Here is a 27,345-nt window from a genome sequence, read left to right as displayed (position 1 = left end):
ACTCCTACACTCCCAACACCACAGAGCCGCATTGCGCAACAGGGCTTTCTTTCACGTAAATGGTAACAAGAGTGGGAAACTTTTAGCGCGCATGCTCAATAAAAAGAGGCAAGACACCTACATTGACCGCATTCACAGGCACCCCACTAAGATACAGGAGATCATTAGGGCATACTACACGGAACTATACGCGATGCCGCGGCCACACACAGACTCACACATCCTCAGACTCCGTGACTCTATAGACGAATACCTTTCAGCCCATACACTCCCCTCCCTAACGACAGACATAGCTGACGAACTGGAAGAACCCATTACCCTAGAGGAACTGGCGCTTGCGATCAAAAGCTCTAAACCCGGGAGGAGCCCAGGCCCTGATGGACTGCCACTAAAATACTACAAGAGATTTGCAGACATACTGTACCCCCCGTTAGTAGAAATGTTTAATGCAATCAGAGAGGGACACAACCTTCCCGAGCAAGCACTAACAGCACACATCTCCATCATCCCCAAGGAGGGAAAGGATCGGGAACACTGTGGGAGCTACCGACCTATATCCCTCATCAACACGGATCTTAAACTTCTGGCAAAGGTCCTAGCGACCAGACTCCAAACACATGTGCCCAGTCTGGTTCATGCGGACCAGGTGGGTTTCGTGATGGGACGTGAAGCCAGGGACAACACTATTAGGGCCCTCACGCTTATGCATAGGAAATCCGGGGTGGACTCGGGCCTTCTCCTGCTCTCCACGGACGCGGAGAAGGCCTTTGACAGGGTCAGCTGGGAATATATGTTCCGAACGCTGGCACATATGGGTCTGGGACCACACCTTTGGGGATGGATTAGAGCCCTCTATTCCAAGCCGACAGCACACGTGCTGGTCAATGGGGTACTAACGGAGGCCTTTCCGATACACAATGGCACACGCCAGGGATGTCCCCTTTCCCCGTTACTATTTGTACTGGCCCTGGAGCCGTTCCTAAACACCATTAGACGCCACCCCGATATCACCGGCCTATATACAGGAGATACACATCATAAAATAGCCGCATACGCGGACGACCTACTATTTTTTATCACCCAGAGATCTCCCTACCCAACCTAGTGCGGGCATTTCGGGCATTTGGGCTCCTCTCGGGCCTGAAAATTATCTTTTCAAAATCTTATATCCTAAATATCAGTGTACCCGCGCATAGAGCCGACCAATTGCGTAGGAGTCATAATTTCCGATGGGCTTTAAACAAAATACGCTACCTAGGCACCTGGCTGACAGCGAACGCAACAAATTTATACACGGCCCACTTCACCCCACTGCTGACCCAGTTTGATGAGGGAGTTTGATGAGGGAGATGAGGGAGTGGGCCTTCCCCCACATATCCTGGTTAGGTAGGGTGCAAGTCGTAAAGATGAATTTCTTACCGAGACTGCTATACCTCCTCCAGGCCTTGCCCATAGTGATCCCGACATCCTTCTTCACGACACTCCGGGGAGCATTGGGGTCATAGGTTTGGGATGGGAGGAGACCCAGACTGAAACATACATTGCTTTCACAACCCAAAGACAAAGGTGGTCTTGCCCTGCCAGACTTCACACTATACTACAAAGCATGCCACCTGCAACGTGTGGTGGAGTGGTCCAAACCGGGGGTTAGCAAGCTATGGAAAACTGCAGAGGAGTACGAAGCGGGCATACCAGCCGCCCTCCTCCCGTGGCTCCCTGCCAGGGGGTCAGGGAAGGAAACACGATACTCGACCTACACAAAAGCGACACTGACGGTGTGGCGAGGTAGTGTCGGACGTCATGCCCTCTCCACACACCCGTCCCCACTGCTACCCCTGGTTCATAACCCGGACTTCCCACCGGGCCTAGACCTGAGAGCCTTAAGGGCACTGGTAAACGACCCCCTGCCTCTTCTACGACACGTCTGCACTAGACGGGGAATGAAAACCCTGACAGAACTGTGTGGGGAGACCTCCCAGCCCTTCCTAACGCGCTCTAAATATGAACAATTACGCAATTACATAAAACTCTTTCCACAGGGCCAGGCTCTCGGCAGAGATCTCACGGCCTGTGAAAGGCTGTGCTCTGACCCGGACCCTCTACCACATGGGGTATCGCACCTATACTCCCTTCTCCAATCACAGACACCAACTGAAACGCCTAACTTTATGGGTAAATGGGAGGAATCCCTGAACCAAACTTTTAGCACCCTGGAATGGGAAAAGATGTGCAATATCATACACCACTGCTCCATATTCAGCAAGAGCCAAGAGACAGCTTATAAATTGCTCACACGATGGTATCGTACACCTGCCACAGCACATCACATAGACACGACAGAGTCTCGCCTCTGCTGGAGATGCGAAAAGGTGTTAGGCACACTCAGGCATATATGGTGGGACTGCGAACTGATACAATCCTTCTGGCACACTATTCATGCCATTATAACCCGCTTTTCGGACAATCCCCCACCATTTGAACCGGCAGCCATGCTACTCCACCACACAAACACCCCCACATCCAAATATAAAAAAATCGCTCACGATCCGGATCATAAACATAGCGAAACAGACGATCCCACGGTTCTGGAAGACGAAAGTGACCCCGTCCTTACCCTTATGGTTTGCCCAAATGGAAGACCTCAGAGCCATAGAGGAACTCACTATGTACGCGGCTGGACCGCAACAACAGACATACCTAGACATCTGGATGCAGTGGATACGGACGACTGCGAAACCAGAATTCCAGACGATACTGACAAGTCTAACACCTGAGAGCCCAAGACCGACTGACACGGAGACAACAACTAACCCTACCCCTCCTTCCCTACCTGATCCTACCCCCCCCCCCCCTCTGACCCCGACCCAACCAATACGCACCGACCAGAAGGGTGCGGAGCCATAACCCAGTGCAAGAGGCCTAACTAGGTCGGAAACCCGAAAGGGATAGTTAGATGTTACAGAAATGACCGACAATTCCCATTCATGATGTCAAGATACACACTTACAGAGTCTGTATGACCCTGAATATACGCTACTGGATAGGATAAGTTTCAGGCTTATAGCATGATTGAAGCTAAAGGTTTCATTGTAGCTTGATCCATTAGAGAGGATCGCTGACTCCAATTAAGGACCTGCGAGTCCAATACTAACACGGGCCTGCGCGCCCAGTCAACTGTGATATATCTTGTGTCTTATTCTTTATTATGTTCTGACACATGTTGTGTCCTATACAATTGATTTACATGCAGCTTGAGACCTGCGAGTCTCATCTTGATCCGTACATATCGTAATAAAAAATATATTTACAAAAAAAAAAGGTATTGCTTGTCCATATCTTTATGGCCATAAAATTATGCATTGCAAGAAACTGGAGAAAGCCAGGTTTAATTATATGGACGGAATAAGGAACCAACTTGACTTTCAATGTAATATAGAATCAAGACTAAGTAATACAGGTAATAGCAATTCTGAGTATAATGATATATGGGATATAAGGAAAATATTCAGAGATAGCATTAATTGATGGTGTACCCCAGTGGGACCTGTCTTACTCCCTCCACCCCTCTGGTGGGAATGTAGAATGTGGATATAAATGATGAATTATTATTTTTTAGATAATTAGCAAATATCCCTCTAAAATATGATTTTAATATGACTATAAGATAAATTATGTATGAAACTTAACTCTTTTAAAATGTAATAAAGCATTAAATATTTTATAAAGATAAATAACTGGATATAAGAAAAAGAAAAGAAAAAAACAAAACAATGAAACAAAAAAGGAGAAAGATAATACGAGAAAATAAATAAATAAATGATGATATTGGTAAAAAGTGCCTTTATGGGAAATGCATGTGAATCAGACATAATAAGGCACAATACCTATCTGAAATATTTATATTTCAAAGAAAGAAAAAAAAATACACGTCTGAAAATCTTTCATTTTAGTTTAGCTATAGGTATAGGAGAGTACATGAAAAGCTCTGAACGCATGTACTCTGGTTCGTAGGGTGTTAACAGCGCGAGATGTACCCAGAACCCTTCCAGCTGTAACTGGATCTATTGTACACAAAATACATAAAACATAAGAATGATTTTACCCTAAGATCTGGTCATAGTGCTGCTTAAAAGGTAATGCACTATTTCAGATGATTTTCTGTGTATTATGTCTACTTAATGAACTGTTTGTATACTGGGATTGCAGAATGTATTTGACGTTCCTATATTGTAATGTCATATTTAATACTTTCATGTATTTGTTGTGCAGCCAGTATAGCTCTCTGCAGTTGTTATATTTCCTAGTGTCTCAGGGCTCCAATCCCCAATCTTAGGGCAAACCATTCACAAGCAGCAATACTTGGCTAAGAGTGACATGACTGGGTTAGCCCAACAACCTCAGCCAGGCAGGTTAGACCCAAATAACATTAACCATGACCACGTGTTAACTCAACATCACCAATACAGCTGACGAAGGGGAGATTTCCAGCTGTGGCTCCAAACAATTCGATATAGAGAACATAACCACTACACCAACCTTTACATTTGCGTGCACTTGATTACTGTCTACATAGCTGGCAGATGAACAGCTTTACACGTTTCTGAATGAGAAGATCTTCAACAGAACATTCTGATGTGAGGACTGGGCTACAACGCAAATTGCTTCATATTTTTAAGGGACTGCCTTTTGAACAACTTCTCTATAGATGTGACTTTGCATTACGTACCCTGTTATGCATGTGAATGATTTCAGGCATTGAGCAGGGAAAGTTTTCTTCTTTCTTTTTTTGCTTTTTAAAACATAGCCGATTGGGATTTTCCCCTTTAAAAAAAAATGCAGTCTTAGCCCTTTTCCATATGTCATGTGTATATCTTAAAACAAAGCATACTCACATCACTGACATTTTTTAGGGTGCCTCTGAGCCCAGTACCCACCCATCTCTTTGCTTTCAAGTGCCAGTTGACATAAGGGTGGGCCCTAGCAGCTGACGTCACCAGGATATAATAGCCTAACATCGTCAATAACCAAGACACACTTAGAGTGCAGAAATGGGATGAAGGCAAATGTTTTATGCATAATCACACACCTTCATTTAGTGTGCATCAGGAGCTCAGCAGAAAAATGGTTCACAGTAATGTCAACTGAATAGCAGCACCCCCAGCTTTTACAGACAACATAATGTACCACAGAGATCTGCCACAACAAAACTCACATAACAGGCGATTGCATTACAATTTAATGTGTTCGTGTAAATAAAGTATGTGTTCTTGTTCTAACATACCCCATTTAAAGCTATGGGGATTCATGAAGTGATTCAAATAAATAATAAAAATAAAATACATATATTCTTGTGTTATACTATGCATCATGTATGTGGCTCTTTAAAAAAAAATTGCTAATTTTCTAAACAATTCTCACATATAATTAATAAAAAATAAAACACATTTGAAAACCCCAAATACCACCCCAATACATCACTGCTCAGGACTCACACAGCAAATATGGTGATTTGAAACCGAGTACGAATTACTATGTAACTATGAACACAAACCTTTCTAGGCTTGGTTAAGGACAAACTGAAGAAAGAAAAAGAAGAAAAAAAAATAGGGCTATGCGTGCACCGTGATGGAACTTGTGACTCAGAACTAGAGCCACATTTTAGTAAATTGAAAGGGAGGCTACGTTCCTGTATTGCATTAAAAGTGCAGTGGTTTTGATAAACGGTTTGGATGTTATCGCTGTTAGTTCAGTAATTTCAGAGACCGAAAAAAAACATGTAAAGTCATGCCCTGGATGACAGATTTTGAGATGACTAGCGACTACAAATAAAGCAATTGAGGTCTCTTTTCAATATCTCCCTTTCATGGTTCAGAGAGCAAAAGGCAATGGTTCTTAGTCAGCAATTTGTGTGTCAATTTCATAAAGACAATCTAGGGTTCATTATAAGACACACACTATGCTCCATTTCAATAACCGCTTTTATTTTTTGGGGACCTCACCTTTCTATAGAATGTAAGCTCATAAAAGCAGAGTCAAAAAATTGATGTTTTGCTGCATTAGGTCTAAACCAGTAATAATACCAGTTACTGCATTGTTGTGACTCTAAAGCAGTTAAGAAGATTTTTTTTCTAATATATATATATATATATATATATATATATATATATATATGTATATATATATATGTGTGTGTGTATATTGTACTAACATTGCAGCATTGCAAATTGTTCTAGAATTGCAGGGACACCAAGTTTAGGCCATGCACATAATTTTGATATATCTCACAAAAGTTAAATGCCATTTTTGCATCTACTCACCAGATAAGCCCATTGGAATATGAATATCTCCATTTGAAAGGGAGAGGAGAATATTATACTAAGACATCAAAGGAAAAAGCAATGAATCAATTAAAGAAAGACAATTGTCAAAGAACACAGAAAGAGAAATAGAGAGGTGCAGGAATAGCGGGGTTCTAAACACCATTTGACTCCAGATTGATAGGAATGCTGGGGAAAGTACCATGTGACTTACTTGTCATGGCATCCTAAGCTTTGCAGAAACAAGAAATATGCATGATTCGGTAAAAGAGGGACATAGCCTGAATCAGTTTGTAATTGAAGCTTCCAAATCATATTTATTAATAAGATAATTTTCCATGAGGGATGTTACACTATAAGGACTTAAACACATCCCAATCCAGACAAAAAAGTGGAATGGTATGCTTTCTGATTATTGCGGTTTTTGTAATGCTCCACATTATAAATGATAAAAAATAAATAAAATCCACTCCAGAGTGCCTATCACACTTATGTCTAGAAAACATAAGGGAATTATTATTATTACTTGTATTTAAAAAGTGCCAGATGTCCACACTGCAGCTTTAAGAGAATATCGGGAAAATAAAGATCTATTTTTCAGGACAACATCCTAGCACCATTATAATAAGCTGTATGAATAAAGTCCCCCAAGAGTTTAAATTGCCATGTCTAAGATGGCTCCCTGTACACACTGAAAGTAAGAAAGTTTGTGGGGACAGTAACTTCATGACAAAGTTAAAAAGTACAGATCTGCGTAAGTAGAAAATCATAAAAAAATATAGACCAGATCTATACATCCATCTTAAGCTTTCGGTAAATGCTGTTATTTTTCATCAGTCTGGGGAGAGCATAGAATGTGACGTTTAGATAGAACCATTCGGGCCATCTAGTTTGCCCAATTTTCGAAATATTCTCATTAGTCCCTGGCCCAACTCCTCCCTACTAAATTTCTTGTGAATAGACACAAAATTCGCTAATGTCCAATCTTCTGGGACTACTCCCATTAACAATGATTGGTTGAATAAATCCGTTAATGGTTTTGCTAGTATACCACCAAGATTTTTTTTTTAATAAATTTGGGTGTATTCAATCAGGCCCCATCGACTTATTTGTCTTTACTTTTAAAATGGATGCTGTATTGTTTGTAGTTCTTTAACTGCACAATCTCTCCAACCTTCCTAAAGAACATGAATCCTCTTTTTCTCCCACACTGCTTCTAATGAGGCCAGAAAACAAAAAGCTTCCAAAGTTCTACACTCAACTTTTTCTCCCTACATTGTACACCCAGATCTACACACAATACAACATCCATTTTAATAGTTAAATTACCAACAGTTGCTGAGAAACCTCTTTGCTACAAATTTCTCAGTTTGATTCAATGCGTCACTATGAGGAGAAGCTGATTGGTGATTATGTTGAAATGACCATATATTCTAGTTCAAGGGGATGTCAAGCACTTATCAAACCTACATTTTCTGATTTGTAACAATGAAAAATCTCTAAATTAAGAATATTAAAGGACCACTATAGGCACCCAGACGACTTCAGCTCAATGAAGTGGTCTGGGTGCCAGGTCCATCTAGGGTTAACCCTGCCTGCTGTAAACATAGCAGTTTCAGAGAAACTTCTATGTTTACATATGGGTTAATCCAGCCTCTAGTGGCTGTCTCATTGACAGCCGCTAGAAGCGCTTCTCAATGTGATTTTCACAGTGAGAAGACGCCAGCATCCATAGGAAAGCATTTCTCAATGCTTTCCTATGGACTGATTAAATGCGCACGTGGCTCTTGCCGCGCATGCACATTCGGCGGAAGAGGGAGGAGAGCCCCCAGCATCGAGGAAGCCCGGAGAAAGGTAAGCTTTTAGCCCCTTCCTCCCCTTAGAGCTCGGTGGGAGGGACCTATTAACACTATAGTGCCAGGAAAACGAGTTTGTTTTCCTGGCACTATAGTGGTCCTTTAACAAATATAGGTTTACAACATTATACAAATGGCAGCTAGGATTTGCAAGTATTGAAAATGATGGGGTACCTTACTAGAATGTACTACAACTATGAAGAACAACTAACTAGTACTTATATAACATTTTCCGCTTGTTGATAGTCTTAGAAATTTATGGTACATCAGAAATGTACATTTCCATTGAAAGGCAACTTATTCCACATATTGTCTTGCTCGTATCTGTGTGAATATTTTTTATGCTGACAAAAAAATGCTGTACCAATATGAGTAATTATTTTCATGACATCTGATTTTGCGGTATTTATGTTTACTGTAAAGAGATCAGTAGGGGAAAAAAATTAAATACTTTAACCCTTTAAGAACAGAGGCAATTGTACAAGTACTGATCAAAACAAAATCAAAACAAAACCTAGAACTTGAGCTATATGTCTGTTCAACCAGAATTTACCTCTTTCATATTAAGTGCACCCACACTTATTTTATGTCATTTTATTCAGGAGAAACAGGGTTTTCAAATCAAATATTTAAACATGATTATATATTATATTAATGCTTTTGTTTTAGATCAAAGAAAACTTTGATTATTTGTCTATCTACTCCTTCCAAATTGATTAATTAATGCGTGCATGCTTTCCCTAGAAGTAATTCACACCGGAGACAACGTTTCTGATCAGTGAAAAACCTGAGGAATGCCTTTATTCCCTGGAGTGGGAGCTCCTTTTAAAGCACAAATACGTCATGTACAGAGTCACAGTTAAACATACAGTATACTTTCAACATTTGATTAACAGTCTAAAGGGTATTGTCTAAACCCACCCTACAGGATGTGATGTCATCATTACAGAGTTCTCCCACCCATATTCCAGCTCCATCTTGGTTACACGATGGGAGGGGGAGTGAGTAGTTTCTTTCAGTTACGTTAACAGTGATTCTCCATTTTGTTACACGTGGCTTGCTCGATGGGAAGGGGGGAAGGTAGGAGGATTTTACAGAGGAAATAGTTACTGAGCACACATGTGTAAGACATTATGACTCTCTTACCAGGATATTAGGGAATGTGTGACAAATAAGACACAAATGTATAAAAGTAAAAAAGACATTTTAGTATTTTATCCATAACACTTTAAACTATTTTTTGCTCCCTTTATTTTCAGGTGTGGGGGACTGCCTGAGAACTCATGCAGTCCCCCTGCAGTTCAGTACACTGCCGATCCAATCATGTGATCGCGATGTCATTGTGATCACATGGTCCAGAAGGGCCGGGTTGGGTTGTCAGGCTGTCCCCATGATCAAGATCACTGCGGTAGGTGAGTATAGTTTTCAAAACTTTGCGAAAGCCTGTAATCTTTGGTGAAACGGGTTACTGTTTATTCCTTTTAAGGTTTTAATCTTTATTTTCAATACATTTTGTTATTTTCAACCATATTTGGACCCTCCAGATTTTATCCAGAAGATTCTAACATCAAATTCCATAGTGGGAAACATACCACCTAAGGATAAATGGCGATAATAATAATTTTTGCTTATCTTCTATATTTATTCTACAGCAGAAAGCACTATATATATATATGTGTGTGTGTGTGTGTGTGTGTGTGACCGTTTGCTGCTACAATCCTGTGCACTTACAAGCAGAACTCTGAAATACCTTGAGCTGGGGAGCTTGTACCACACCAGCTACGATATAACTACCAAGAGCAAGATCAAGATTTACCACAGATCCATAGGCAGGGAAAAATACCACCCGAGCACATATATTTGTAGCTCATTACTAGCTCCGAAAAGTGTAAGTGCTTTTCCTTTAATTTATCTCACCAACTATCTCAAAATACTACACCATATTTTGCTTGTTGTCCTCTCTTTTGCATATTGAATTTTCCCGATTGGATTTTGAGGACACTTTTAAGGCGCTGCTTCCCTCTGTCTTTTTTCCACAAGCATAAAAAAAGAGACTCTGGTTTGTGTTGTTCAAGCTGCCTACCGGCACTACAAACAAGCACTAGAGACCTTACTTATTGTACTATTATACAGTATATATAATGGATTAACTAATTTTATGATCACTTTATAGCCATAAACGCCTAAACATTACATGAAATTTAGAAGCTTAATGGGACTCTCCAGTTCCAGGAAAACATATCCGTTTTCCTGGCACTGCAGTGCCCCTCTCCCTCCCATCCCCCATCCCATGTTGCTGAAGGGGTTAAAACCCCTTCAGTGACTTATCTGAATCCAGCGCTGATGTCCCTTGGCGCTGGGTCAGGCTCTGCCCAAGCTCCTCCCCCACAGGAGGAGGGCGCACGTGAACGCATTAGACCTCGGCAACACTGGAGGTCCTCATGCGTAGCGTGAGGACGTCCAGCGTAGTTTAAAACACTTTTCGTGTTCCAAGAACACGGAAGTCCCTCTAATGGCTGTCTGATAGAGAGCCACTAGAGGAGGACTTAACCCTGCAAAGTAATTATAGCAGTTCATAAAAACTGCAATAATTACACTTGCAGGGTTATGGGTGGTGGGAGTTGGCACCCACCACCCTATAAAGAGATCAGTAGGGGGAAAAAAAGAAAATGGGCAGAAGTGGTCATGGTGCCTGGAGTGTCCCTTTAATAGATCACTATTGCTTTGAAAAAAGGTCAGTGTATAAATCAAGCCTTACATGGGTGCAAGGGACGTAACCAATACTTAAACAGAATGACTAAGGTCTTTGCATGTAAATAAAAAGGAAAATCACTGAAAAGGACACATGTGGAACAAAACATTCTCTTTGTTGGCTATCAATGGCATATTATTTTTACTAAACTAACTCAACACAATGTGAATAAATGTAAATGTATCTCATAATCTCTGTATCATCAGTTTAACAAGTTGTTATGCTTAGAATAAATGGTATTCTCTAATTACAAATAATAATAAATAACACCGTAATTCACATTTAGACATAGGAGAGACAGAATACCATACAATTAGATTTACCTTAAAATGCACAATGATGCTCCAAGGTAGAGAAGTATTTGACGCATGTAGGTCAAATAGTAAACCTACTGGGTAATGCCTAAAAAAAACAAAAACTATAAATTAGAAGGTATGCTCTTACATAATTCATAATTGCTATTCATGATGCTGTGACTATTCATTTTTATGTCGATACATTGAAGCTTTCTTGATTGAAAAAGATAACAAAGAATCATGATCATTAGAAAGTTAGCATTTATTGCATAGCAAACTTTTCGGCGGTAGCAGGTATTTAGTGTGTTTGCCTTAGTTAAGGTGGTTGTATCCACATACTATACTAGGCAGCTATTGGAGAGATATTTTTGGGGGTTCTCTTGTTTGTTACTCCTCTATAGTCCTCGTGTGGGGCTATTTATCTATTTTTACTATTATTTTGTACAAGTATGATATATCAAGCAAGTTGGGGGTACAGGTTATGATTCATTATCTTTCACCTGTTCACTCTCCTATTACTCTCTCTCTCTTTCCTGTTACCGGGCATTCAAGTGCCTTTTCCGTGTCCAAAGTTGCTTCTCAGGATCCCCTTGTTTCAAGGGTCTCCTTTTCTGTGTATTTTCTCTGGGTTACCCCCTACTTTGCAGCTTTGAGGTAGGCAATGCATGGGGTCCTTTTCAATGTTTTGCATATAGCTATGTGAATTATTGGATCTACCCTATTCATTATTCGCTTCTTCGTAAACTTTTCAGAAGCTGCTTAAACTTTGTATGTGTTTTCCTTCTATAAAATAATCTAGTAGCATAATTTAGGTAAAAATAATCAGGCACTTAAAAACATGTGTCAAGCAAAGATGTTCAGTCTTCCAGTATACTATTTCAGTAGGCACTTCCTGTTAAACGACCACTATAGTGCCAGGAAAACACTCTCGTTTTCCAGGCACTATAGTGCCCTGAGGGAGCCCCCACCCTCAGGGTCCCACTCCCGCCGTGCTCTAGGGTGAGGAAGGGGTTAAAATCTTACCTCGGCACTGGGACTCTCCACCCTCTTCTTCCGTCATCGGCTGAATGCGCATGCGCGGCAGGAGCCGCACGCGCATTCAGCCAGTCCATAGGAAAGCATTCTCAATGCTTTCTTATGGACGCTGGCGTCTTCTCACTGTGAAAATCACAGTGAGAAGCGCGGAAGCGTCTCTAGCGGCTGTCAATGAGACAGCCACTAGAGGCTGGATTAACCCATAGGTAAACATAGCAGTTTCTCTGAAAAGGGTTAAACCTAGATGGACCTGGCACCCAGACCACTTAATTTGCAGAAGACAGCATAATCTAAAATGTAAAGCCCTTTTACATCTACTGAAAGTGAACCTGCCATGCAAAGTTACAATGTTTCACTTATGGAGTTTAACATTCCATGTTTATGGTTTTCAAAATGGTTAGAAAAATGCATAGATTACATTTTACTTTTGTCTTCTCTTATCAAGATTCCACTTCTATTCTGTTAGCATAGAAGAAGAAAGATATGCACAAATGAAACCTTCTCTGCAAGATGCTAGGGAAATAATTGGTGCAAAGCTATCAAATACAGATGCAAACAGGAACACATCACAAAAAATCAGTTTAAATAATTTGGAGAAGATATTATAAGGTTTGTGAGACCGTAGCATGTCATATAAAAAAATATATGACTGGCTCTGCCCCACTGAGAAAGTGACTGAGACCCTCCAATACAAAAGGTACATTGTTAAAATGATTGGTAAGTGGCCTATCCTTTTTTTCTACTCCATGGGCCTCTTGGTCCTCATTACTAAAAATAATGGACACCATTAAGGTCCTAGAAGTTGCACAGTCTCGGGCCAATAAAGTTACCCCACCCCCAGGATGGCTAAAGTTTCCCAAGACCATAGTTACCATATTATTAGTGAAAAACACTCCACAAAATCTATAAGTTAACAACTTATCATTAATTCTTCTTTTTTCATTATTTATTTGGCACTAAAGGAGCCACCCACACCCCCAACCAAAATGAAAATATTAATTAAAAAACAAAAACAAGCCAGGAAAAATGAAAAACACAAATCAGAGCATAGTGATTGGTTGGCATCTGTAACGGATCGCCTGGCACCCGGACTGGGTACCTCCGTTAAAGGATGCTCTCCTAGCGTTTCCTGAGGACTCCAAGCACTCTGGCAGACACCACAATCACCGAACCGAAGAAGCATATAAATCCTCTCAAGCATTGGAATGCTGTAGACAGTTGAATAGGAATCCATACGAATAGGTTTACACTCGTAGCAGTCAAACTGGAACAGCATACAATAAATCCTCCCCCAAGAATGAGACGACACTTCACTTTGAGGGTTAAAACAGGAACTCCAGTGCTGGCACAACCAGTCTGGTTTTTATTACGGTCTTGCACACATAAGACCGCCCACAGGGGAGGTATAAAATAGCCAATAACATAACAGTTGCAACCCACAGATTCCCTCCCCTCAGATAACCAGTTAACATAATTACCAAATACTTGGGGTACATCCATAAATCCAGTATCCCCAGCTAGCCCTAGTCTGGGGGAACAACATATGTAAAAATTAGCCCATTCGGATAAAGGGTTCGGAAGTTATGGGACTTTAAAGTTTTGACCGACCGCACAGGCAAAATAGCCGAATATAGTTCCATAGGTTTTGGCCTTGCGGTCGGTCTCTGTTCATGCGTTAAAAGTCCCGAACAGCTTGCCATCCATGGTTATACCGAGGTTCGGATGAATCCCCATAGTTAACTGAGTCTTTCTACCGAACGGCGGGGCGTTCGGTAGTTTTGGTACGAAATTGTGGAGGTCTGGAGGCCTCAGCAGTGTTTGCCTACTTGAGTGTCCGATTTTAGTTCCACTCGACGGCAAAACACGTGTCGAAGTCCTGAAATGGCGGCCACTTCGATGACTTCGGCAACTTCGACTGTGTCCGAAGTGCCATATAAAAAGTACCAATCTTTCCCCAAAGTATTTAAAGGGCTAGGAACAGTATTATACAATCCATTATGCCCAAATACAGTTCTTAAAGGGTCAGTACAGTATAATAGCAGTCCATAAGCCCCAACTCAGTCCCTTAAAGGGCAATGTCTCCCAGGGGCCATAATCACTGGGCAGGAGGCGAGCAAGCAGTCCCCTCCAGGAAACTGGGGCAGACTCTGGTGCAGGGTCCAGTCCGCTACAGCATCTCTCAAGACTTATTTTAGAATGTTTGGGCTTTTTCTTTCTTTCTTTTTGGGGTGACATTTTTCAATAGTTTAAACCTTGAGCTGGTCCACTGATGCCCTCAGCCTACCACTGACTGCCCGGCAACCTTTCCTCAAACTGTAGCAGCCAGAAGAAAGGACACTAGGAGCAGGAAACTAGTGCAGGGGACCAAATTTAGATCATTAAAGCAGTAATCGGGCAGGGGTGTCTGGACACTGTAATGCATTAAACTGTTAGGGTTAAGCTCTATTCTAGTTTGAACCAGATGCCTCTACCTTCTAAATCCCTCAGTGGGGAATTAGGAGTTATGGGAGTAGGCGTGTTCATTTAACCTCTTAAGGACCAAACTTCTGGAATAAAAGGGAATCATGACATGTCACACACGTCATGTGTCCTTAAGGGGTTAGATTTGCTTGTTTTTTGAGTCATCTTCCAGTTGTTGTAGCACTGCAAGATATTGGGAAATTGAGTAATGAAAAAGCTGTTTCTATATTTATCTAGGTGAAGAGGGTTTAATTTCAGTGGTGACAATCCTGCAATACAATTAAAAAAGTGTGGAATATTTCAAGAAGCATTAAGAAGTCAGCAGTGAAATGAAATGTAAGTATGTTGACTGACAAGTGCATGGCAGGTAATACGAAAATAAAAAAAAATCGTTCTAAGTAATGACTGAAATCAAAAGTGTCAATATCTAGGTGTGTGTGTGCTAAATTTCTTTTGACATGCATAACTGATACAGTTGATCTCTGTGTCAATGTCGGAGGACGGCAGCTGAAGTATATAAAAAAATGAATACATTTAAAAATAAAACAGGATGTTTCTCATCTAGTCTGATGGGATAATTAGTTGATTTTACTGGCCTATTTCATTAAATCTCATGAAACCATTTCACATTATACATTGTTTGTGAATAAGAACAAATTACCAAACATTTAGTGCATGCTTTTTTTTTTTTTTATTCCCGGGAATGAACTTGCAACCTTTAAAAAAAATAAAATTTAAAAAAGGACTATACACCGTTTGTATAGGAAAATGTAAACTAAACATGTTTTATGCTTCTGGATATTCTTTTTTATGCACTAGCTCTTTGGTGTTCTTTCAAGTGCTATGTGCTATTTTGCAACCCTTTAGTGTGGTGCATGTATGTGGTTTTCTTCTTTTTTTTTTGTTTTATCTAGTAACATGCTTTCACAAGTTACTAAATTGCATGTGGAACAAGATGTTAAGAGCAGACGCATCACATGACCATAACAGTGCTAGTTAGGGGTTCTCCCTGGACCACCAGAGATATTCAAAGACTTGAGGTGACATGTTCTGAAACCTCTCTGTCTTCAGTCATCTTGCTTTTGCAATTTGAAACTTTTATAGCCAGAATTTAACTGCTAAGCACTAATTAGACACTGTGCAGGAATCAGATTATTGGGCAGTCAACCTTGAGCTCTCTAGATGCAATATAACTATTACCACGATCACATGGTTGGCATGGACAAAACAAAAATAACAAATCAGAATGACATATAATGGTACAGTGAGCTATGGCCAATCAACATCTGTACCTAAAGCTCATGCAATGAAATGTTTGAGCAAAACGCACTGTTACAATATGGGCTACAGCACACCATAGTTAAAGCAGCATTGTCACCATTTGGGAACCTTGCCAAATTTGCAAGGACACCCGACAGGACATCACCGCTTGGTTTTGTGGATGGGAAGGGGAATGTAAAGGTGAGGTTTACCTACCTGAACCTGCCCCTCGCCGGCTTTGCCATCTTGTTCTGGAGCTCTCTCTTCAGCTCCTGGCGCTGAACATCACTGCTGTACTCTCGCGCATGTATGAGAGCATAGAATTGTGGCCTATGGAGGATCCAGCACTCCACCCGAAGAAAGTCAGGCGGGGGAAATATACAGAGACAAAGTAGTCCCTACTTTGTAAAATATGCATTTTGTCTGTGTTTGGAATTTCACTGAATTTCCAACCACGTCAAGAGATATAGAGTCAAAAATACTTTCTTTATGAAATACTCATTTTTTGGGGGGAGGAAAGTGACAGTGCCACTTTAACACAGACTCAGGTACTCTGTTATATCATCAATATCATTCCTTATTCGCAGTCTGAGCTGTACCAACAACCCGTAGCCTCAATGAAGGGTAAACTCTTGCACAATATCCACAACCTCATACTGGATTATTCATTAGTCAAACTGTAGCATGTGAAAATCAGAATCACAAAATTAATCATATTGACTATTTTAGCCTAAATTTTCCTAAACAGTTCTGTGAATAACCCGGACACAGTGTACCCTCAATATCCTGCTTCAGAATAGAAAGCAATTGTCCTTCATTGGAGAGCTGGAAAACAATATGCCATATCTATTATCGCCATGCACAATCACAGAACTTAAAAAGATGGACGGATGATGTTCAATTACTGAATATAGCCCAAGTCAGATAAGAAAATAGCAGTTATCTTTCATGTAGATATACAGTCATGGGAAAATGAAAGTACACCCTCTTTAAATTCTATGGTTTTACATATCAAGACATAACACATATCTGTTTCTTAGAAGGTCTCAAAATGAGGTAAATACAACCTTAGATGAACAACACATGACATATTACAGTGTGACATGATTTAACGAAAAATAAAGCCAAAATGGAGAAGCCATGTGTGAAAAACTAAGTACACCTTATGATTCCATAGTTTGTAGAACAAGCTTTAGCAGTAATAACTTGAAATAATCGTTTTTGTCTATGTTTTTTTTTTTAAATTTTATTTTATCAGTCTCTCACATCATTGTGGAGGAATTTTGTCCCACTCTTCTTTACAACATTGCTTCAGTTCATTGAGGTTTGCTGGCATTTGTTTATGGACAGCACTCTTAAGGTCCCACCACAGCATGTCAATCGGGTTGAGGTCTGGACTTTGAATGGGCCATTGTAACACATCGATTCTTTTCTTTTTCAGCCATTCTGTTGTAGATTTGCTGATGTGCTTGGAATGTTACTGGAGGTGCTTCCTGGGGCAGTGTTGCATAGTGTGCAGTACGGATGTTCAGCATCTCCAAGCTTTGCATAATTCAATGCATCTGTAAGAAAAGATGCTGGTTGACTAGGACTGCATTTGGCTCCGCCCCTGGCCGTCTCTTTGGCTGAGATAATTAGAATTGAATATCTCAGCTAATCCAATGTTTTCCTATGGGCTGGAAAAAGGTGAGTTTTTAACTCTAACTTTAAGATGGGGGCCAGAGGTGATAGTTAGTTTAATACTATAGGGTCAGGAATACACGTTTGAGTTCCTGACCCTATAATATTCCTTTAACACACACTCCATGCTCCAGGCTAACAAACTGCAAAATTTTGGCTTTTCTACGTCACACTTCATGATGATCAATTAATCAAAGGCCTGCTACTTAGCCACTTAATTCCTATGGAAGCAGTAAGGGTGTATGTTTTTCCCACATGACGTCTCCATTTTGGCTTTATTTTTGTTAATATGTCATGTGTTGTTCATTTGAGGTTGTATTTACCTATTTTTAAGACCTGCTAAGGAACAGATTATTGTTTTTTATATCCTGATATGTAAAACTACAGAATTCAAAGAGGGTGTCCTGTATCACTGCCAAAGCAGTTATGTTTTGATAAAAAAAAATTTAGAGTGCAGACTACTCTCATAACAACAGTATTGCAATCGTTTGGCCAAATCATATGATGAATTTTGTTGTCATATGGATCAATACGACCTTCTAGTCCAACATTTTTAGTCAATCACCACAGCTCTAAAAAATGTGTGATGTTAGTACTTTAAAGACCAAGCGGTGACCAAAAGGTTTTTTATCCCTTTGTTGCCATTGGGAAAGCAAGCAAAATAATTCACACTAAATACAGCATTACAGTTAGCATTTGTCTAAACAATATTTACTTTTACTTGAAGCATTAAAAAAAAAAAAAAAATCATAGTCTGAAAGGTAATTCTGCAGATTTATAAGCGTGGTTCAGTATTCTATAGAACTTGCTAAACAAATATCTCTGCCCCATATGACTCACTTATCACAGCCCTGTGATAAGTTTTATCAAAAAAATATGCATACGATAGTATTAGATGCTTTTTCTTACTGTCAAAATTCAAACCCAAAGACGAAAAAGCGGAGACAATTTGTATCACAAAATATTAGTGCAATGGCGCCATCTCCTGGAGATCATTGTTAACCCTATAGATACAATACTTTAATTCTCCTTGTAATCTTTGATGTTTTGAATACTATTGAACACCAACTTACTACAGAGTAAACAGGCAACACACAGCAATGTTATGCTATTCATGTACCTTAATATGTATATTTGCCTGTGGTAGTCAGGCAGAATTCAAAAAGGTTGCCTTTTTACAATGGGGTGGGGAGGGGAGAAGGGGTCAGAACATTCCTGGCACCACAACCACTACAGTGAACTGTATAGCCTTGGAGTGTTCCTTTAAACTCCTCCCCTTTACCCATACTAACCCTAGTCTAAAAATAGAATGCATTATAAGACAGAGTAATGGTGAAGTGTCTGTTATGGGAAAACAAAGACATCCACATGATTCACTGTTATGTCTCCTCTAAGTGTGGGCTGACGACTGATGTATTGTGGTTCCGTGCAGCTGCAGAGCAGAACCCAGTTACCACAGAAAAGGGATTCTTCACCCCTGGGCTTGCATCTTAAATTGGGTCCCCACTAGTTGGAACAATTACAGTTTGTTAAATGTTGCAGTGCTGCCTTTCGCATTCAAACTTGTTGAATTTACTCATATTACAATTTTAGTATAAGCAATTGAAGCAAGTTTGCAAATAAGGATCACCAAAGCTATCCCCACATACATAATATGGAACCTTGGCAAAATGGTTAAAAAAAAATATATATATATATACGTGGTTATAATATACCTGCCATACGGTCTAACTCCTACTAATATCAGACATCACTGATGCCACGCTAACATTAAAGGAACACTAAACAACATAATCGCTAGAACTCACTGCAGTATTTTTGGTACCTAAATTGCCCTTGCACCTCCTACCTCCCCTCTGTAAGAGGGCAAACTGTTTTTGAATGGTCTGACTTGTCTTACTTCCTGTCTCACTACCAAAGCTCCTAAGCAGGGCTTAGCTAATTGTTCAGATGTGCTTGGCAGTGGCGGATCCAGAGCCTGATATCGGGAGGGGCACTTGTAGATTATTTAAAGAAATAATCCATGCACAATAACCACTACAGCTCTGTGTGGTGGTTATGGTGCCAGGAGTGCCGGGACCTCCTCCCAGAGTAAGTAGTCAAGCCGTTTAAGAACAATTTGACAACTTACCTGGGGTCTGCTCGGATATGGGGCTGTAGTAGGGCATAGGAGCAGTGGTGTGTGTGAGTGGTGCAATGTGTGAGGGGTGCAGTGTGTGTGTAAGGTTCAGAGTGTGTGGGATGTAGTGTGTGAATGTGTACGGTATGTGGGGCAATGTGTGTGTGTATGTGTGTGGGGCAATGTGTGTATGGGGGTCTGTGTGTGTGAATGTGTACGGTGTGTGGGGGGGCAGTGTGTATGGGGGGGCAGTGTGTCTATGCGGCAATGTGTGTATGGGGGGCAGTGTGTCTATGCGGCAATGTGTGTATGGGGGCAGTGTGTCTATGGGGGTGTGTGTGGGGGGCAATGTGTGAATGTGTATGGGAGGGCAGTGTGTCTATGGGGCAATGTGTGTATGGGTGGGCAGTATATTTGTGTGTGGGGGAAGTATGTGTATAGGAGGGCAGTGTGTGTGTGTGTGTATGTGGGGGAAGTGTATGGGGGGCAGTGTGTGAATGTGTGATGAGGAGGGTAGGGGGGCTTTTTTTTATAATAATGTAAAAAAATATATATACACATTTATTTTCCCCCTCCCTTCTTACCTTTACTGAGGGAGAAGTGGGACATTTCTCGATCCCTGGTGGTACATGGGGAATCCCTGCTGGTAGCAGTGGCGAGAGTAAACTCTAGACTGCAGCTCCAGGGCTAGAGTTCACTCTCGCGAGATCCAGAGCATTGCTGTGGTAACCGCGGCAACGCTCCTTGCTCGCGAGAGGAGGAGCTGCCTCCCTCACTCCCCTGCCGGCTGCCCGCACGATGCCTGCGGACAAGGGAGGGAGATCTCTGATCTCCCCTTCAGTCTGTGAAGGCACTTGCAGGGCTGGCATTTGGACAGTGCCAGCCCTGCATTAGCCGGCAGGGGAGAGCCTTGGGGGGGGGGGTATATGCCACATACCCTAGCCCAAAATGATAATACAATATAAAAGGTACAGTATTAGTGAAGTGTGTAGAATGGGGGGGAAATGCAATCTACACAATTCACTGGAACAATTATGTGTGCATTTTCATTTTGAATTCACATATTTACAAAAAACACATGGATGGATTTAAGTCATACAAGAAAATAGCCAATCATTCAGTATCAGTCTAACTTACTCCTTATATTGATTATGCCAACATATTTTGAAAATGTTCTTTTTCTACAATTTGCCTGAATATTTTAACCTGGTATATTTATCAAAAGAACCGCATCAAATAGGTTTAAAACCCAAAGCTTAACAGCCATTAAAATATGTATGGTAAGATATGATGGTTTTCGACAAAGAAGGAAAGTTCAAATGAAAGAGAAACCTATCTGAGGTCAAAGCAACATTTTGTTTTAAATCTGTTAAGATTTTAATAACATCAGATTTAAGGATGTTCAGTTTATCACAATCCCACCAAAAATGTAATATTGAACCCAGATTCCTGTTGCATCTCCAACACTGCCTAGAAGTATTTGGTTGAAATTTACACAGCTTAGTAGGAACCATATACCATCTATGAGCAAGTTTAGGAAAGGTCTCCTGAATATTTACACAATGATTAGAAGTATTTTAAAAGAATTTGTCCAAGACTGGAGAGGGAATGTTTTCCCATTCTGTGATGGATCTAAATTTAGTATCCTGGTTTGAGGAATATAAAACTTTTCTAATCTTGGAGGAAATATATTCTTGCTCACCCAATAGAAGTTTATCTAAGGGTGTTTCATTTGATATTGGAACTACGGAGAAAGTCCAATATTCTCATATATGTAAATAGGTTTTTATAAGAGATACCTGATCTTGATTGAATATCAGAGAACTTACTTATATTCTCAGCAAAGTAAATATCCTTTTAATTAATGTATTTATTTTTTAAAAAGGGATCCTTTTCAAACCTTTTTTCAGACCAATACATCAAGGATGTCATAGTTGTAGTTATAATACATACACTGATCAGCCACAACATTTAAACCACGGAAGGTGAAGTGATTAACATTAAAGGGACACTATAGTCACCAGAACAACTACAGCTTATTGAATTTGTTCTGGTGAGTAGAATCATTACATACAGGCTTTTTGCTGTAAACACTGTCTTTTCAGAGAAATTGCCGGGTTTACATTACAGACTAGTGATAGCTTCACTGGCCACTCCTCAGATGGCTGTTAGAGATCCTTACTGGGTCATGGCTGCCTAAATTGCATCCAAGCATTCAGTGTCTCCTCCCTCTGCATGCAGACACTGAACTTTCCTCATAGAGATTCATTGATTCATTTCATTTCTATGAGGAGATGCTAATTGGCCAGGGCTGTGTTTGAATCATGCTGGCTCAGCCCCTGATCTGCCTCTTTGTCAGTCTCAGCCAATCCTATGGGGAAGCACTGTGACTGGATCAGGCTACCACTTCTGACGATGTCAGCAGACTGCTTGTTTTTTTTTTGTTTTTTTTAAGGAAAACAGCATGCAGAGCTACAGCTTCTGGCTTGAATACAGTAAGATGTTGCTATATTTATGGAGGCATGAGGGGCCCAGGGGAGCTAGATGGTGGTGTTAACACTATAGGGTCAGGAATACATGTTTGTGTTCCTGACCGACCCTACAGTGATCCTTTAACCCCTTAAGGACACATGACATGTGTGACATGTCATAATTCCATTTTATTCCAGAAGTTTGGTCCTTAAGGGGTTAAATAAAGATCTTGAATAAAAAATTTCAAGACGATCAGTGGAGTATGTTCAGAGAGTTGGTTCTTTTTAAAAAAAAAGAAAAAAAGAGAGTTTCTTTATGGGATCTATAAATTGGAATACTTGATTAATAACTAAATTATCTATACTGAGATTTCTAAAAATATTATCAATCCATAAAAAATGAAAGGGGTTAAATTTACCACAAACATTTCTTTCATATTTATGCCAAGATTTTGGGAGGCGGGGCTAAGCCAGCAAGCAGAGCGGACACCTGAAAGCTGAGCTCCTGTGCGAACTACCGATAATCTACAATATCCTGCAAAAATCGTGCTAAATATTAATTATTTTGGGTCGCAACTGAAATCAAAAAAAGAGATCAGGTGCAGTGGGTCCAGGAGTCAGTTCATTCAGAAAGGCTTATTCTAATGTATTCTGGTGATTCAGAAGGAGCACAGCACTTGCATATATGGGGTGTATGTCTTTAAATCTGCTAAAGGCAGAGTCAAATTTTGCTACACACCAAATAATATACTTTTGATTTAAAGCTCCAAACAGGAAAGGATGCTATAGGAGAACAGTATGAGGAACTGTTCCCTATTTGTGTCAAAAAAAAAAAAAACTTGAAATAATTATATATGGTGTATACGTCTTTAAATCTGTTATAGACAGAGTTAAACTTTGTACTAGAGATATAAACCTCTTGTATTATGTATTAGATATACGGTATATATGGCTGTATTCTATAATGTAATATAAACCATATCTCTTTAAAACCGTTAAAAAATATATATAAAAAAAGGAGAAAATGAATAAGTGAATAAATGCAGTAATGTGGAATTTATTGGATATAATTTTTCAATCAAAAGTATAAACACTAGGAATTTATAAAAATAATAATTAGTATTAAAAGTATAAAAATATGAGCCAGGAACGTATAACAAGGATATTACCAGCAGTTTGGCAGTTCTAAAATCGAATAAACCGCAGGGATGGATATAGATACAGTGTTGCAAGAAACTGTAATCTTCTGGCTGTCGGCTGTGAGGTTGGCGTGCGTCCCAGACCTCACTCTGGGTAATGCGCGCTGTAGGCCGATTGGTCCCCAGATCTTAGGGTGCACACTCTCACTAGTCGGGAGAGGAGAGGGAATCCCTTGTTGCTGGTTTACGAAGTCCTGTGTCCGTATCCTGCTCAGTACTGGCACACTCTCACTAGTCGGGAGAGGAGAGGGAATCCCTTGTTGCTGGTTTACGAAGTCCTGTGTCCGTATCCTGCTCAGTACTGGTGTGGTCTAATGAAGTGGGGCTAACACCCACGAAACGCGTTAGACCACACCAGTACTGAGCAGGATACGGACACAGGACTTCGTAAACCAGCAGCAAGGGATTCCCTCTCCTCTCCTCTCCCGACTAGTGAGAGTGTGCACCCTAAGATCTGGGGACCAATCGGCCTACAGCGCGCATTACCCAGAGTGAGGTCTGGGACGCACGCCAACCTCACAGCCGACAGCCAGAAGATTACAGTTTCTTGCAACACTGTATCTATATCCATCCTTGGAGGTCCCTGCGGTTTATTCGATTTTAGAACTGCCAAACTGCTGGTAATATCCTTGTTATACGTTCCTGGCTCATATTTTTATACTTTTAATACTAATTATTATTTTTATAAATTCCTAGTGTTTTTACTTTTGATTGAAAAATTATATCCAATAAATTCCACATTACTGCATTTATTCATTTTCTCCTTTTTTTATATATATTTTTTAACGGTTTTAAAGAGATATGGTTTATATTACATTATAGAATACAGCCATATATACCGTATATCTAATACATAATACAAGAGGTTTATATCTCTAGTACAAAGTTTAACTCTGTCTATAACAGATTTAAAGACGTATACACCATATATAATTATTTCAAGTTTTTTTTTTTTGACACAAATAGGGAACAGTTCCTCATACTGTTCTCCTATAGCATCCTTTCCTGTTTGGAGCTTTAAATCAAAAGTATATTATTTGGTGTGTAGCAAAATTTGACTCTGCCTTTAGCAGATTTAAAGACATACACCCCATATATGCAAGTGCTGTGCTCCTTCTGAATCACCAGAATACATTAGAATAAGCCTTTCTGAATGAACTGACTCCTGGACCCACTGCACCTGATCTCTTTTTTTGATTTCAGTTGCGACCCAAAATAATCTATCTCTCTAGGCAGATTACTTGGTGAAATTTCTGCCTGCATCCAGTTAGAGCCATTTCACTACAAGTCAGACTCCCTCATCCCTGGGTGTTGCAATAGGCATACCAGACCAACCTGATTTTTTCGTGCTAAATATTAAATTCGGGAGTTGCTGCCTGCACACAAGGGAAACCTGGTGACACAGTCGACACTTTTCCCGAGAGTATCGGCGACCGGGAACCCAAGATGGCTAGCAGGGGCCTGCAAGCGACAGAGGAGGGGAGAGACGGACGCTCTCTCAGCCAACGAATCAGAGAACCAGACCCGCGGGACCCCTGCCCCCCCCGGACCGGAGGGGGTTATCCCGGTTCAACTTCCAGAAGCTACACCAGGGCACTGAACCCCATAAGAGAAACAAGCGGGCAGAGAGGCGAGGCATGGCCTCGTAAAATGGCCGTCGCCACGTGCGCTCATAACGAGGAAAGACCCGACCTCTCAACCAGGCTGGAGGCTATACTGTCAGCGTTCTGGGACAAATTGGAGGCCAAGGAGCATCAAGCAGAGCCACTCAGAAAGGCCACAAGCTCACCCACAGCTCGGCAGACAAACCCCCACCGCACACGCACACTCCCTCCCATAGCCAGAGCCAGAAACTGGCGCCAACGTAGACGGGGCTCCCGGCGGGCCCGCAGACCCAAAAGACTGACCTCGCCACAAATGGGACACCGCCGGAACCGCCGCCCTGAACACTCCAACCCACAACCCTGGCAAGCAATGGGGACCCTCCGGACCCTTCATTCAACCCAGCGACGAGAATCGGCAGCACCAACGAGACTCCAGCACAGCACTCCAGGCTTTCTCCGACTACCCCACACGGATTCTACCCCTTCCTCAGCCATGCTGCTGAACTTTCCGGCAACACAGACGTCCGTACGGCTGCACACTCCAACAGGCACCAAAATGGCCGTCTCTCACCACAGAGACAGCAGACTCCGGGGTAAAAAAAGAACCAACAAAACTCTGTCAGGTCCACAGCAATGCCAAAAGGCCATAGGATAAGATGAGTAAAAACAAAATCCTAAGCCAGGGGGTCCCTCAATCCTTCCTTAAACTGACCCTTTAGCATACTTGAGGCAGCAGTTTCCTTATGTTTCCCCATGTTCTCTTTTATGCTCTTGTGTTTGCTTATGTCTGCTCTTTGCATAACAACAGTATTCCAGTCAGTACCAATGGTATTATCTCTCCTGTTTCATATAACTACCTAACTATTGTTCTATCTGAAAAAATATGCACCCAGATAACATGTCTAGCTTGTGTATCAGCTTTTCTATATACGCTGTTATGTCTGCCTTTACTCATGACAAAAAAAAAAAAAAGAGGCTGTTTGTTCACGGAGCCTATCTTGCTTGACTGCATTTAATGTTAACGTGCTGATTGCTCCTACTGCTATTTTCTGTTGTTCATAACGTCTCAAATAAAATAAAGAATTAAAAAAAAAAAAATTATGCCAAGATTTTGTACTGCAGTTTCTGTTTCCCCATTCGAGAGAATAGGAGAACATAACAGAAATATTTATAAGGAAAACATTGGGAAAAGATAGCCCTCCCTCTGACGTCCTAGTTGACATTGTCTCGAGCGCAATTCTCGGTTTCTTACCTCCCTAAACATACGATGTAAACAATTTCTGAAAGAACCTTAACATTTCTCTGGGGACTCTGAGAGGAATTGTTTAAAAAAGATACTCCAATTTAGGAAGCAAATATGAACTTCCAAGCCAAGAAAGTTGAACTTTACTCCATTTATCTATCAAGCTTTTAAGTTCTTATAGGAGTTCGCTATATATTTCCTGAGTCCAGGAGCTAATACTAAAATTAATCTTAATGCCAAGATATGATATAAGTTTCTTAGACCAATTAAATTTGGAGGCTTCGAAAAGCGATATCTTCTATGAATAAAAAAAGATTATTCTGAATAACTTGAATGTAAATTTTATAGTTGGAAAAATTTATAAATTCCTCTATACAACTCATCTGAACTGGAATAGAAACCTTTGGATTTGTCAAGATTATATCGTCCGCAAACAGCGTTATTTTCTGTTCTTGATTGGCTAAATAGACGCCTGTGATGTTCCTAATAAGTCTAATTGATGCTTCTAGAGATTCTATAGATAATATATAAAGTAAAGGCGCTAATGGACAACCTTGTCGGTTGCCATTTCTAATAGGAAACTAAGAAGAATCTAAGCCATTTCCATAGACATTTGCTGAAGGATTAGAATACGGTGACAGTGCTAAATCTTAAAATGTTCCTTCAATTCCAAAAGTGGAAAGGGTCACTCTGTCGAACGCCTTTTCAGTCTTGACCGCAATGAAAACTGACTGAAGGATATCTCAGTTAGCAACTAACGTTAAATTTAAAATCTTACAAACATTATCGCAAGCCAATCTCGATTTGATGAATCCTGAATGATCTATATGAGTTAGGTCCGAAATAACCAAACTAAATCTATCAGCTAAGATTTTAGAGAAGATTTTTATAATCTTGATTAATAAGCGAGATCGGGCGATAGTTGCTTATATAACATGGATGCTTACCAGGTTTTGGAATTGGTGAAATTGTTGCACTTAACATATCAGAAGAGATGCCCTTATATTCCTCCTTTTCTGCAAATAAATTGCATAATAGAGGAGTAATAATTGG

At 40.6% G+C, this 27,345-nt stretch overlaps 1 protein-coding gene across 1 annotated transcript in view; it reads right to left on the bottom strand.

Annotated features, from left to right (window-relative positions):
• Nucleotides 1-27,345, bottom strand: part of ATG5 (autophagy related 5) — a 224,947-nt gene that overhangs the window by 160,060 nt on the left and 37,542 nt on the right. Inside the window, exon 4 of the mRNA XM_063441308.1 lies at nt 11,249-11,327. Coding sequence (XP_063297378.1) covers nt 11,249-11,327 — 79 coding nt within the window. The remainder of the gene's footprint in view (nt 1-11,248; nt 11,328-27,345) is intronic.

The sequence above is a fragment of the Pelobates fuscus genome, chromosome 2 (assembly GCF_036172605.1).
Source record: "Pelobates fuscus isolate aPelFus1 chromosome 2, aPelFus1.pri, whole genome shotgun sequence".
NCBI classification, from domain to species: Eukaryota; Metazoa; Chordata; class Amphibia; order Anura; family Pelobatidae; genus Pelobates; species Pelobates fuscus.
The sequence above is the reverse complement of the archived record's forward strand: the minus strand, read 5'-3'. Positions and strand labels throughout refer to the sequence as shown.